The sequence below is a fragment of the Halichoerus grypus genome, chromosome 2, assembly GCF_964656455.1.
Source record: "Halichoerus grypus chromosome 2, mHalGry1.hap1.1, whole genome shotgun sequence".
NCBI classification, from domain to species: domain Eukaryota; kingdom Metazoa; phylum Chordata; class Mammalia; order Carnivora; family Phocidae; genus Halichoerus; species Halichoerus grypus.
Window position 1 is genome coordinate 122,794,782 of NC_135713.1, and position 14,706 is coordinate 122,809,487.

The 14,706-nt window shown below is 43.7% G+C and overlaps 1 protein-coding gene across 1 annotated transcript in view; it reads left to right on the plus strand.

Annotated features, from left to right (window-relative positions):
* TRPC7 (transient receptor potential cation channel subfamily C member 7) overlaps window positions 1-14,706 on the plus strand; it is a 294,068-nt gene that overhangs the window by 242,287 nt on the left and 37,075 nt on the right. The window contains exon 6 of the mRNA XM_036114313.2: window positions 3,611-3,827. Coding sequence (XP_035970206.2) covers window positions 3,611-3,827 — 217 coding nt within the window. The remainder of the gene's footprint in view (window positions 1-3,610; window positions 3,828-14,706) is intronic.

The following is a 14,706-nucleotide window of genomic DNA, read 5'->3' on the forward strand; positions in this document are numbered from 1 at the left end:
CTCTTCTTTCCCGAGAAACCCTACCTTCAAGAATCTACTATCACTCAGCACCTTTTCAGTCCACAGGACAAAGGGTGGATTCGCATGGCAATGTGAGAACACCCAGATTAGAGATACCCAGTGAACATCTTCCTGCCCCACCCAAAAAAAGGAAGATTCCTGAGCCCTGCGTTAGACACTGTGAATAAGAATTTTACAGGGAGCATATGGAGAAACCCGCCCCTAATTTAACCAGGATCTCTAACATTTGAGACCACTCTGGCCTTGAGGATGTTCATGTTTCTTTTTGGAGCACTTGATCCAAACTTTGTCTCCACTCAGCTTTCCAACATCTACACTGAGGTCTTCCTTGAGGCCACTGGCACCTGGTGGCGAGTGAGGGTGGCATCTGGTGATAGAAGACTGCAGAGAGATGGTGCAAACACTCTCTGTGGCTCTCCTGCAGATACGACCTACCTCACAGGCATGTGGCCACCAGGTCCCCAGTTAGACGCTTACACTGGTGGTCAGGGCTAAGAGCCGAGCAGCACGGAACACAGAGGTGTGCTAACCAGTAAAAGGCCACCTCTGATTGCTCATGAATGTCATTTGTTTGCAGCTAATTCAAGAGCACTACTCAGTCGCTCTCATACTCATATATTTCCCAGAGATGAAGAATAGTACCCAGGAGGTTTGGGGTAAGCCAGACATTGATACACAACTGGTATCAATATTCTGCTCACAAGGTCCAAGTAATGACACAAGTGCTTTAGCCCATTATTCAGACTCACCAGTTTCGCACTGGTGAGCAAAGAGCCGAGCAGGCCAAGGTCTACATCTCCCAAAGCTCTACTGTCTTTTTTTTACACCAAACGCAGTTCCTTGACCCAGCTTTAATGATTCCCTAGCTAAGAGCTGTTGGCATATATTAGTTGACTTTTCTCCTTTCTTTTAGTTCACCTGGTGGCCTTGTAAAAGGAGGAAGTTTTCCCCAAGTGTAATTTGTTTCAAAACTTATTTTTGTGAGACAAAAGGGAAATGTCACCAAAAAAAGGAAAAAGAAAAAAGAAAGCTATTGAAATGATTTGATCTCAACTGACCTTTATCAAAGTTTGACCAATTAAAAAAAAGTCTTCAAGCCCAGAAGAAAAAGAGGAAAGGCACACTAATACCTAACCTCACTTTCCTCCCTATGGGTCAGATCAAGTGAGAACTGAACCCAGGGTCACCTTCCACGGGACCACAGGGCCTTATCAGGGTTTTGTCTTATGTTTGCTCTAGATACAGTAATTTTTACAGACTCCTCTTCTGCCAGCCAATAACAACCTGAAGGAGGTAACAAACGGAACATTAAATGCCTCAAACCATGTCTTCTGGGGAATCCCAAGGCCAGCTCAGGTTCAGCTACATGCAGCTTCCTGCCTCAGGTGCCTCCCATGGGTGAGAAGAAGGAGCAGTGTCCCGTATCTTCATCCAGGTCGTCACTGGAAGATACTGTGTAAAGCCCACTGATAAAGGATGGGAAACCTGGCCATCAATCCCTTAAGATTTGGGTCTATCTCCATGGTCCCCAGCTTTTTCTGACACTTCTGGAACCCTGCTGGGACACACAAGATCTGGCATCCCTTTCCTTCTGCTCAGCCTTCCCCACTCCCCACTCTGCGGTCAGGTTCCATCTTCCCTCGCCTCTCACCACTGCCCCAACTAGGACACGGTGACGAGAAAGGAAGCTGGGACTATTTAAGGATGTCTCCTGGGTACACCAGCATTCTGGTTGGGAAATGGGGCTTCAAGATCTGAACAGAGTCAACTAAAATGCTGAAAAATTCAAACTAGCTATTTGATATATAAATCAAAATGAGACATGGTTGAATTCAGTTTTCTTACTGAATTTATGTGAGATGTTTTATTTGTCCTTACATTTAACCTGTGCATTCTGAATTTAATGTATCTACCCATGGCCAAAACTAATCTGCAGTCCAATTTTGTAAATAATGAAGTTAAACATTACAAAGAAGGGCCATTTACAAAATGTCTGTAAGCTCCATGGTTTTCAGGTACTAGATTTAGTGCCATATGACATCTGACAATGCAAATGAATGGAAATAAGTTTTTTTCCAGCATAGTAGGGATTCCCAATGTCTAGACCTGAGATGCTGTTTTTTTAAAAAAAATTACTGTATCATTTTTTTAATTTCAATTGATAGGTTCTACGGCATTAGAATCATAATAAATCAGGGGCCTGGGTGGCTCAGTCGTTAAGCATCTGCCTTCGGCTCAGGTCATGATCCCAGGGTCCTGGGATCAAGCCCCGCATCTGGCTCCTTGCTCAGCGGGAAGCCTGCTTCTCCCTCTCCCACTCCCCCTGCTTGTGTTCCCTCTCTCGCTGTCTCTCTCTCTGTCAAAAAAATAAATAAAATCTTTTTAAAAAATCGTAATAAATCATGTTACACTAATAATCAGAACAATTAAAGTGGATGATTACCATGCTAAAGCATATTAAAAGAACATTATCAAGACTTCTGACTTATAAATGTTACGTTGAACATAGTCATAATTAGGGAAATTTTACCTGCAAAGACCCCTGTAACTGATCGTCTACTGAACCAATACTCTATGTCCCGGGTGACATTTCACTCTAGTAGGACTCCTGAATGAGGCGAAATGTGAACATTTGGTACTTAGGTGCAAGTGATAGCAGTGACCTAGAAGGGACCCACAAGAGTTCATTAACAGGGGTCAGCAGACTCACCGGGTGGCCCACAGTTTAGTCCTCAAAGACCAAAGTAGCCCCTGGATGGCACACCAGGGCCAGAGAAGATGTGGCCAATACTTGCTCCCTAACGGGGCATCTTCTGGATCATTTCAGGCTCACATGGAACAACCACACAATTCAATTATGCGCTAGAGTCACAAGGGAAACCTCAGGAAGTTTTAGAGTAGTATCAAAGAGGCTATGATCTACACACATGCAGCAATAAAAAGAGAATTTTTTTAAGTACAAGAAAAAAGTCCTCTACGTCCGGAAATTAACCTGTGATTTAAAAATGAAATCCAAAGAGAAGTTACAAAATATTGATAACTGAGTATCAGTGAACACCCTACCTGTCAAAATTTCTTGTAATATGGCTAAAGCAGTGGGAAGTGTAGAGCTTTAAGTAAATTTACCAACATATAAGAAATAGTGAAAACAAATCATAAAAAACCAAAACTCAGGAAAATGGACCAAAGAGCAACAGAGCATATCCAACATGTGTTTCTTTAAATTCTGAACTCTACTGAGATAGATTATTTTTTTTTCCAGATGTGAATGGCATAAGACCCATATCCATGTGGCTGGGAGAAGCCGTGCAGATTATAGCATGATGATACGTCACTGTGTTGTACTCCTGTTTAAACCACTCCCACTAAATCTTCTAAATAGGAAAAAACTGAATTCAATAGGAAATACATTTGGCTAAGCAGTAACTCACGAGGGAGTGCTAGAGAAAAGGTTGTCTGGGTTCAGTTAGCAGCTTCTGTCCATGATGGAGGATTCTCTAGTTAAACTTTGGCAAAAGCATTTTAAAGAGAGACCTGCACCCGCCTACAGATGCCAGTTTAATATGTCTTGTACATATTTTGTTTCCAGCTAGGAAGAACCCTGAGGAGCCCCTTCATGAAATTTGTAGCCCATGCAGTTTCTTTTACAATCTTTTTGGGATTGTTAGTTGTGAATGCATCAGACCGCTTTGAAGGCGTTAAAAACCTGCCCAACGAAACCTTCACAGACTACCCGAAACAGATCTTCAGAGTGAAAACCACACAATTCTCCTGGACAGAAATGCTCATCATGAAGTGGGTCTTAGGTAAGCAGTCACTCTGTCCTTTATTCTCTCCTCCCTACTAAAAATAGGACATTATTAAACTCTGACTTCTGAACCTCTTCCTTTCCTCTTGAGTGCACTCTGGCAGTCAAAATGGTGAGCAGATGACCAACAAAGAAGCCAGAATCAACTTCTATATATGCTGGTGTGTCAGATGCACAGGCCTTTAATAGGAATCCCAATTTTGGAAGGAGATGTTTGGAGGAAATTTGCTGCATGCTCTTCATTACACATGTATTGAAAATGCTTGTAAAGTAGGCTTGCATGGGAAAACATATTTTGATCATTTAACTATAGTCTACCAGAAGCCTTAGGAAATCAAGGTCTGCTTTTAGAAAAGAGTATAAAATTGCATAGCTTAAATGGTATTTTTTATCACTGAATACTAACGTATAGTAGAATTTAGATGATAAATAGAAATCTAAAAATTAGGGGAGTTACACTTTCTCATTATTTGCATTAATGAACATCATGAAGCTGTGACATTCCTCTTTGTGGTGATGCTTTGTACTGCCAAGGTCTGCCACTAGAAGTGCCAAGGAAATTTTCCCAATTTCCCCACTGACTAGCTAAGAAAGACCATCTCTCTTTTACCCACTTCATAAGAACTATTATTAAGAAGAACAAACAAAATAAACTAAAATGGTAAAAGCTAAAACTGTATAGGCAAAATGGGATATAGGTTTTTCTAATACTACAAACTGTAAAACTATTTGGTAGAAAAAAAAATTAGGCTTGGTGGGAAAAAATGAAAAACTGTAAGTTATCATCGGTGACATTGCACAAAGCTAAAACCTGATCAATAGATTATAATATTTACATCAAAAAGATATGAATTTGATGAGAATGTTTTGAACAAAACAAAACTGAAAAGAGAACTGAAAAATTTAGCTCTGGAGTATCAACATGTACTCCATTAACTAAACTGCCCTAATGGTATGCACCCCAGATTTTGCTTTCTTCACAAAAATTCAATAATGGTATAATTTTCACTATGTTCATGTGAACAAACATTGAGTCAAAATGTACACAGGGTTGAAGTATCTATGCCATCAATCCACAAAATCACAAAAGAACAAGTACTTGAGAACAGCCAACACATGGCCTGCTGTAGTTAAATGAGAGAGCCTAAGAGAGCCACAGCGGTTGAACCATGTGAGAACATCCTAGATGCCCACGCTGAGAACAAGGGGGGCTATGGTCTCTGAGCTAGGTCTCTAAATAGGAAGAGAGAGATGAGAAGAATGGTTTGATCCAAAGGAAAGAAGCAGGAGAACACACCACGCTTCCCACAGGCTTTTCATCAACCAGCCAGTCTCTGACCAGAGGCTCACTTAGTGGGGTCACTGGCACTAAAGTTGTAAAGAGACATTAAAGCCTGTGGCAGAGTGAGTTCTGTGGCCTAACTTTCCAAGTTCAGGGTCTACCCCAATCCTCCCTAGTGCATCCCCCCAACCCCCATGGATAAACTAAACACTTTAACACTGCACTGGACAGAATGTTTGTATGGCCCCAAATCCATACGGGAAAACGCTAACCCTGATGTGACGGTGTTAGGAGGTGGGGCCTCTGAGAAAGGATTAGATCATGAGGACAGAATGCTCATGAATGGGATTCGTGCCCTTATAAAAGAGTCTCAGGGAGCTCTCTCACTCTCTCCCTGCCATGTGAGGGTACAACAAGCAGTCTGTAACCCAGAGAGGGCTCTCACCAGAACCCAAATATGCTGGCATCCTGACTTCAGACTTCCAACCTCCAGAACTGTGAGAAATAAATTTCTCTTGTTTACAAGCCACTCAGCCTGTAGTATTTTGTTAGAGCAGCCCAAATTGACTAAGACACAGATTAAAAAAAAAAAAACATAACTCACATGTTGGGTTTATGGATAAAAACTTAAGAGTATTTATGGCCCCAATCACTCACCCACCTCATTCCCCCACCTGGCCCCCAGGGAGAAGACTGTGGTGAGTGCAACCATGCCTGCCCTTAAGTGGTAGAGCTACCCTGGGTTCATGGCTCCTACTAAAGCAGGACTTCCTCCTGAACCATATTTCTCTTCCTGGATGGCAGAGCACTGTCCCAGGAGGAGGCATTTCTCTCCAGCTACAGGGGACCCAACTTCTATAGCCTGGTCCCAGGTCCTGCCCATCAAAGCAGAGCTGAGTTTTTAAGACCATTACATGAAAAGTACGGGGGAGGGGAGGGCTTATTTCTCATTGACCTATTTCCTGTTATATTTCAGGTGGAAGAAAGATTCTAACTTTTTATTAGGTAACTTTTTCAAACTTTTTATTATGAATAATTTCAAGAATATTCAAAAATCAAGACAAGAGTATAATAAACCCCATGGACCAATCTCTCATGTTCAACAATTAGCAAGTCATGACTAATCTTTGTTTCATCTTTACCTTCCCTAGTTCCCTTCCCCTGACACTATTCTGAAGCAAATCTCAGATATCATATTTCATCCGTAAACATTTTTATGTGTATCACTAAAAATTAAGTTATTTTTCTTTTTTCCCATCATTTTTCCCTCTGTGTTTCAAGTTCACAGATAATTTTTTCTGCATTGTCTGCGATTTTAATCCCCAACCAGCGAATTTTTCCTTTCAGATATTATATTTTTCAATGCTTGAAATTCCATTTGGCTCTCTTCTTATCTTTCACTTCCTTCTTCATGATGCTTGCATTTTCCCTTAAATCCTTGAACATACTGTGCATTCTTATAGTAACTGTTATAAAATCCTTAACTCTGAATTCCATCACCTCTGTCATTTCTGGGTTACCTTCTACTACCTAATCTTTCTCCTGACATGGATCACATTTTCCTGCGTCTTGGTGTGTTACTGATTTCTGACTGAATGATGGGCACTATATAGATTATGTTGTTGAGCACCCAGATTTTGTTGTCTTCCTTGAAAGAGTATTTGGCTTTATTCTGACAAGCTGATAAATTACCTGCATATGAGTTCAGGGCTTTTCAAGCTTTCTTAGAGTGAATCTGGAGAAATTTAACCATAAGGATTGTTTATCCTTGTACTACAGAGATACACATCAGCAGTCTCTACTAAATGCCCTGGATAATCAACAAAGAACTTCAACTCTGGATGGTGTGAGCTCAAATAACTCTCTCCACTGTGCGTGAGCTCTGGAAGCTATTCAGCTTGCAGTGCTTTGGCTGCTCTTTGTGGAGTTTTACTCTGGGCATTTATAGCAGTGTTTGGGAAATGTTCAAAAGGACACCTATGTAATTTCCTGGACTGCATTTGTGGTTTTGTTTTTTTTGGTTTGCATAGTACCCTTCTCTCTGGAACTCTGCCACACAACATCTAATCACCTCTGCCTTCCTGAACTCTAGTGTCTGTCTCTTCAACTGTGTGGGGTTGCCTTTCAGGCTTCGGGAATTCTTCTCCATACATTGCAGACTGGAATGTGCCTCCATAAAGAAAGACACGGTGTTCAAGTGGCTTACCGTGCTGGTTTCCCTTTCCTGAAGGAATATCTGTTTTCAATGTCTGAGGATGGTTTCTTTTTTTCTTTTTCTCTTTTTCAGTTTATTATCCATCATGGCTGGTAATTGAAGCCAGACCTCCTTTTCTAAAACAGAACCACAAACATAAAAAAAAATTAATAATTTTTTCATACCTTCAAATTTCTGGTCAGTACTCAAATTTCTCTGATTGAGGAGACCAGTTGTAGCTTGCTTTCTCTCTTCCTTCAGGTCTCTGGTCAAAGTTTACCTTCTCAGAGGAGTTGAGCAATGGGAACATGCACTCCCATCTCCCTACTCTGACAAGGTGAAATTTGAACAGAGACCTGAAGGAAGAGAGGATGTAAGCTTTGTAGACATCTGGGTGAAAAGCATTCCAGACAGAAGGATCAGTATGTGTTAAAGGCTTGGATTCAGGAAACTGGTGTGGCCAAAGTGTAGTGAATGAGGAGGAGAGAACAGAGATGAACTCAGAGGGACAGGCAGAGTTGAATAATGCAAGGCCTTGCAGGCCATGGTACACACTTTTGATTTTATTCTGACTGTGACAAGAAACCACTGGAAAGTTCTGAGCACAGAAGTGACATCATTTGACTGAAGTTTTAAATGATTTGCTGGCTGCTATGTACAGGACAGAGAATTCTGGAACAAGAACAGAAGCAAGGAGAACAGTCAGGAGGCCACTACAGTAATGCAGACAGGAAATGGTTTGTTTTGGGAGGAGGCAAATGGTGACTTACATTCTATAAAATCAATAATATTTACTATTGGACTTTTTGTGGGGTGTGAGAGAAAGAGAGCTGTCAAGGAAGATTCCACATGTTTTAGCTCAAGTAATGATATATTAGAGAGTCATTCACTGCAACAGGAAAGACCAGGGGAAGAGTGGTTTGGAGAGGAAGGAGAGAAGGAAATCAAGAGTTCGGTTTGATACCTATTAGACATCTGAGTGGAAATGTCAAGGAGCACTTGGATATACATATCTGAAGTCCATAAGTACATAAGGAGAGGCTGGGGCTAAAGACATAAATATGAGCATATCAGTGTACTTAAAGTAAATTAAGTGTGCAATCACCCCAACTGCAAATGTGGTCAGACAAACTGAGGACCAAGCCCTCGGGCACAAGGATACTTAAGGACAGAAAGATGAGAAGTCTCCAGCAAAGATTACTAAGAGGAGAGCCAAGAGAGTGGTGTTGAAGCCAATCAAAGTAACTAGGTTAAGAAGCAGGGAGTGATGACTTACATCGAATGCCGACAGATCAGGTAACATGAGGCCTGAGACCTCACCATTGAATCTGGAAGCTAAGTCCCTAAGTAGCCAGAGGGGATGGGATCCAGGAAGCAAGTGGAGGACCCGGCCTTAACAGGACTGTGGACTCCTACTGTACCAGGAGGGAAGCTGGAGGTGAGGCCACAGAGCAGGTGGCTCGCTAGATAACAGCGGGGGGGCAATGGGGAAGTTTTCGGATATTTCTTCTACTTTCTCAATTCTTCTCTCAATAAATATTTTCTAGTTATTAGGCATTATACTAAATATCAGGCACTGTGCCAGATACTGGGGAAGCCGCTATAAAATATGACTAACAGTATCTTTTTTTTAATTTAATTTTATTTTTTTAAAGATTTTATTTATTTGACAGAGAGAGACACAGTGAGAGAGGGAACACAAGCAGGGGGAGTGGGAGAGGGAGAAGCAGGCTTCCCGTGGAGCAGGGAGCCCGATGCGGGACTCGATCCCAGGACCCTGGGATCATGACCTGAGCCGAAGGCAGACGCCTAACAACTGAGCCACCCAGGCGCCCCTGACTAACATTATCTTATCCCTAAATACACTCTGGAGCTCCTTACTTACTACAAGTTAGCACTAATCTTTGAGAGAAAGCCCTTGAACACCGTGTGCACTACTGGCACGCCCTGAAGGCTACAGTCTGATCTACCCTCTGCTCAGACATGGAGAGGCTTCAAGTGGCATGAGGCCCCTACCGACAGAATCTCCAAATTCTACACTGCCAGGCAGCCCGTGATCAGCTAGATACAGAGCAGCACCATCTTTTCTCCCATAACGTATCATATTCATAAATGCAGGACTGTGGACAGACTGATTATAAGAACACTATTACTCCTTCTCTACCAGAAGCTGCCCGAGGGCTAAAAAGAACCTTAGGACCCTAGCAAGTCCAACCTGCTCCTTTCATGGATGAAGACGGCGGCCACAAAGAGGTGAACAGCCTTCTCCAGGTGGCCTGCTTCTGTCCTTCCCACCCCCAGGCCTCAGTATATTCTCAGCCCAGAAGCTAGAGTGATCCATTTAAAATTCAATCAGGTTTTGTCCCTCTTTGCCTCAAAATTCTTCAGTGGCGTCCCATCTCCCTCAGAGTGACACCAATGCCATTATAATGGCCTACAATGCCCTCCACCTCTCCATCTCTCCACCCCATCTCTGTGCTTTCATCTCCCACCACTTCCCACTTCACTCGCTCTGTTTCAGCCCCACTGGCTTCCTTGCTGCACACTGTTTCTACCTCAGAACCTTTGCTGGGGCTGTCCCCTCTGCCTGAGAGCTCTTCCCAAAGATAACGCATGGCTCACTCCCTCACCTCCTCAGGTCTCTGCTCAAAAATCTCCTTCAAAGTGAGGCCTTTATAAACCAACCTCTTTAAAGCCGCAAGTTCCTCCACCCTGACTGTCCTATTCCCCATGCTCCTTTTCTTCCTAACAGTTAACGTCTCTGACCAAACTACATGCTTTCCTTTGTTTCCTCCTGTCTCTATTAATATTAACATTTCTGTAATCATATAAATCTGTAGTTGACTCTTTTCATCTTTTGTTAGCCCTCTCTCCACCTGGCCATGTGGTTTCCCCAATGACCACTTTCAATGACCACATCGGGTGACAATATTCTAACTTACTTCCCCAAGCCTCTCCTACTAGGCATGTAGGTTTGTTCTTATTCTGCTGTACAGTTCTGTGGAAAGGTCAAAACCAATCAGAAATATATTCTTCCTTCACTCCAGATGCTTTAGTTGATTACCAATGGGACTCGGGGGGAAATCCTAGATTGTCAATCCAAGAGATTTAAGGCATGGGAGCAGAGAGGCACAAGGAGACTAAGAAGACACACCCAGAGATAGAAGAAAAGCCAGGACACAGTATTAAGGAAAGCAAGAGAAGAGTATGACAGGGAGGAGGGATAAATTTGCTAGTAGACATGTGTGTTCTGTAGTGCAGCCAAATGAGCTGCTTTCGGGAGGACTCTGTGAACCAGGGACCATCACTCCTTGCAGCCTGGAGAACCTCCAGGATCAGTTCATACCACAGGAACCTCTTTCTTGCCTGTATCAACAGCAACCCTGGGGTAGTTGTAAGAGCTTATAATAACACTTTTCAGTGGGACATTGTGGCCCCAGAGACACTCATCAGAGGACTGTGGAACAACATGAGCAGTTCCCAGAAAGCCATCAGGCTTGGAGGGCAGGAAGTCTCTCCACAATGCATGCCATTTCTCCATCTAGGAATACACTCATGTCCGAAGATGTGTTCTGCACCACTCTTAGACCCTGGCAGTGTTTTCTTAAACAGACGTCCCAGCATTGCAAGTGGAGTGGAGTTGTAAATGCCCAGCATAGTAGGAAAATACACTTAAAGGGCTGCAGAAAAGAGCTTGGGACTGGGTGTCAGAAAACCCAGTCCTGTGTCCCTTTCTCCTTGGTGGCCCTGCCTGTCTGAATTTCACTTTTCACGTGTGTAAAATGTTAGGATCAAACTCCCCCTCACCCCACCCACCAGGGTTATAAACTCTCCAAAGGCAGTGCTAAGTCTTGGCTCCAGGATCACACAGCGAAGTTTGGCCAAGAATGAACTTATAAAATCCTATGGGCTGGGTTCCTCACCTAATTCATTGTTTTGATGGTTTCTTCATTTATTCAGATCAATTTCCAAGCAGACCGCTCCAGTCATCTTTCCAAAGTTTCTCCCATCAAGTGAGACCAGGTATCTGCTCTGCTTATCACCTTTCAGGATTATCTAGCTGCTCAGGGTGAAGCCCTGTCTCCCCCTCATGGCCTGAAGGAAGCCTATTGATGGTCTACTTGGGCCTTCACTAACCTTCCCTGCTACCAATCGTCAGCCTCTTCAAGTCCCCTGGAAGAGCCTGTCCACCCACACTCCCATGGCCACTATCTGGAACTCTATGCCAGCCCCTACTCCTTGACCTAACTCCTGGTTCCTCACACCAAGTGTCACCTCCTCCATGAATTCACTCCATCAGTGAACAAATACAAGTTGTTCCGGGAACTCTGCTGGGTCTCATGATTATAACACTGTCTGCTCTTATCCGTGTCTCCACAAACAATCCCTGGGCATTTTCATTACAGCATCTGTCACCCCGGAGCATTCATCATTGCTTGTGATACATTTGTCTCCAGTGCTAGGCTGAGCTTGCTAGGGAAGGGCTTTCATCTTGGTTGTGGTGTCCCTAGAATGGTGGCCGGCACTGAGTCAGCACTCAACAACGTCTATTAAGTGGGTGGATGAGTTCCCAACCAGTCAGAGTAAGCTTGTGCCTAGTAGAGCGCATGGTAGGTGACAGCCCAGCGGAGAGCAAGGTCCTGCAGTGCCTGTGTGCCTTTGGACAACGTACTTGCCATCTTCATACATAAGTTTTTTCACCTGTAAGGTGGAGATAATTACAGTTTAACCAGCTATCATGCTATTAGGAAGGTTTACTGTTGCTCAAGTGCTGAGCACAGGGCCTGGCACCTAGCAGGTGCACAACACTTACTAACTACTGAAATGAGAGAAGAGAAAGAGGAAGAGCTTTGTTGAGAAATTTTTAAATCTATTAATATCATCAACTGAATTCCAAATATGTATGAGGCCCAGATTTGTTGCAAAGGACCTGCCACTGAGATAGTATTTGGATGTCAGAGCTTGAGGGCATATTCTCCCTCCTGTGAGTTCACAGAACATCCGCCCAATAATGAGAAGCTGACCTGAAAGGACCAACAGGCCTCCCAGGAGGTGGTCTCCGAAGTCTGCTTTGCTGAGGACCCTGGGACAGAGTAGAGGATGCCCTGGGGTCAGGACCACTTAAGGAATGTGCATATTTAAAGTCTCACAGGATTCTGACGGGGGATCCCTTCAAAATAGCACCTGAAGCAGGGATGGGAGTGAACCCCCTTTTGAACTGACAAGCTCCATCTCAGCAGCCTGCAGGCCGTTATTCAGAACTTGCCCAAATGAAGCTACTCCTTTCCCCCAAGGCTTCCCAGCCTGTTCCACCGTCAGCCACCCTCATTAATTATCAGTGACCTTGTTCTCTGGGCTCCGGGGCATCCCTGAGTGAAGGGGATTTTGCCTGAAGGAGGTTCCAGTGCCCAGCATCCTTACTCCTGAGCCCCTGGGCTCTAAACACTCCTCTGATTGACAAGCTGGAGGCAAGAGACTGTCACACTCAGCTTTGGATAGAAAATGCTGACCTACCCTCAGCCCCTTGGAAGTAAGGGGCCTAATTTCACTCACTAAAGTACTTAATTTCACATGTTTCTTCTTTCATTAAGCATTCCTGCTGCTCAAACCCTTGGGCCCATGCTTTTACTCATGGCCTTAGAATAATTTAAATTAGCCTGAGTGAGTTAATATTTAAATCTAGTAAAACTGACAAGGGCATTTGACTATGGAGGAAATGATTTGCAATACCCAATGAGAAGCTACTTATATTGGTCCAAAAAGTCAGTTTTCTATAAGCAATTTGCATTTCAGATTCATAGAACTTTTGGTGCTTGAAATTACCCCTAAATTCCAAGAATATCAAGAGACTTTTCTAAGGTCACATACCCAGTAGGTGGCCAAAGCTAGAACCTGAACCCAGGGCTTCCTGAATTAAGGCCAGTGACAGCCCTAAGTCATAGCCTGCAACTGTCCTAGTGCCCAGCTAAAAGCACTTCCACAAAGACATCAGGAATTTTAATTTGAGGGTAGCCAAGAGCAATAAACATTACTTCTTCCAGCCTGTAATGGTTTTTCTAAAAACATTTCTAAAATATCTATTCGAACTGGCCCAATTGAAAGTAATTTCAATGTTAAGAAAATTATTACTTTGCTGAATTACCATACAAATTTTGAAAGGGTAAGCTTGAGAAGGGTGGTTTGCGAAGAAAAAAAAAAAGGCAAGGTGGGGAGTGGGGGTGTCTTGTAAACAAACCTGCAATGTTTTGGGATATTTCCTATTGTGCAGACTCTGATGTGATACAGACATGCTGATCTTAGAATCTATTTCATCAAACAAAGCCACAATTCCTCTAAACAGATGCTCTCAAATTACTTTTCTCCTTAGAGAAACATTTAGTTTCAATTCCTCCTATATAATGGACCACTTTCACCAGAAAAGGGAAAACTCTGATTAAAACTGTCCCTGGGCAGAGGAGAGATGATCTAGTATGGCCAGATGACCAAGTCAGCCATGCTTGCCCTGTGACCAAGATAGCCATGCTTCTGTGCCCATGACTGTTTGTCAGCTCCTGGTATCATCCTTGACTCCAGGCTTCGTAGGCAGCTAAGTCCTCAAAGGCCACTGTATTATAATGTGGTCATCTGCCAGTGTGCTTGGGCTTGAGGTCTGGAGGAGACAGAAAAAGGAACACCAGCAATTGGCTGGGGTGGGAACTGTTGGGGGACTGCTGGGGAGACCTCCTTTGCTGAAATCCAGGATGTATGGACACAGACAGAGATCACAGGAAGCTCTGACAGCCCAGCTCTGCAGTCTGGACTTTATCTTAGGGTTGAGGAGTATACTGCCGGGGTAAGTGACCATGATCCAACCTGTACTTGAGGAGGTCAGGAGAAAGAAGTGAAAAGTGAGAGAGCAGGATGGATCTGGGAGTCCACCAGAGGAGGATCTGCAGAACTGCCGTGATCCATGGGGACAGCCTGAGGAGTCAGGACTGCAAGAGAGGGGGTAGTGGGCAATGGTGGGACTGAGGTAGGGAGGGATGGGGAGGCCAACTTAGGATATGGAGTATTTCTGGCACTGGCAGGACATCCACTTAGAGCGGTCTCTCTGTATAGTGGAAATACAGCTTTCAAGCACCTAAGAAAAATTGGAGATTATTTACTTGTGGGACATCTGCAAGGAAATGAAGGACAAAGCTGCAAGGGTGGACATCCTTACTCAAGGACAGAGGGAAAAACGAGAATGGCCAAAACCTTGGAAAGCAACAGCCTTTAAGGGATGGGGGAGTTGGAGGATGAGAAGCAACAAAGGAGGATGAGGAGGGCCAGTGAGAGAGGGAAGAGGCTATGGGGAAGGCAAGCCCTCATGTCTGATGCATAGAAGCCAGGGAAGTGCCAAAAGAGGCAGGCAGTGTTAAC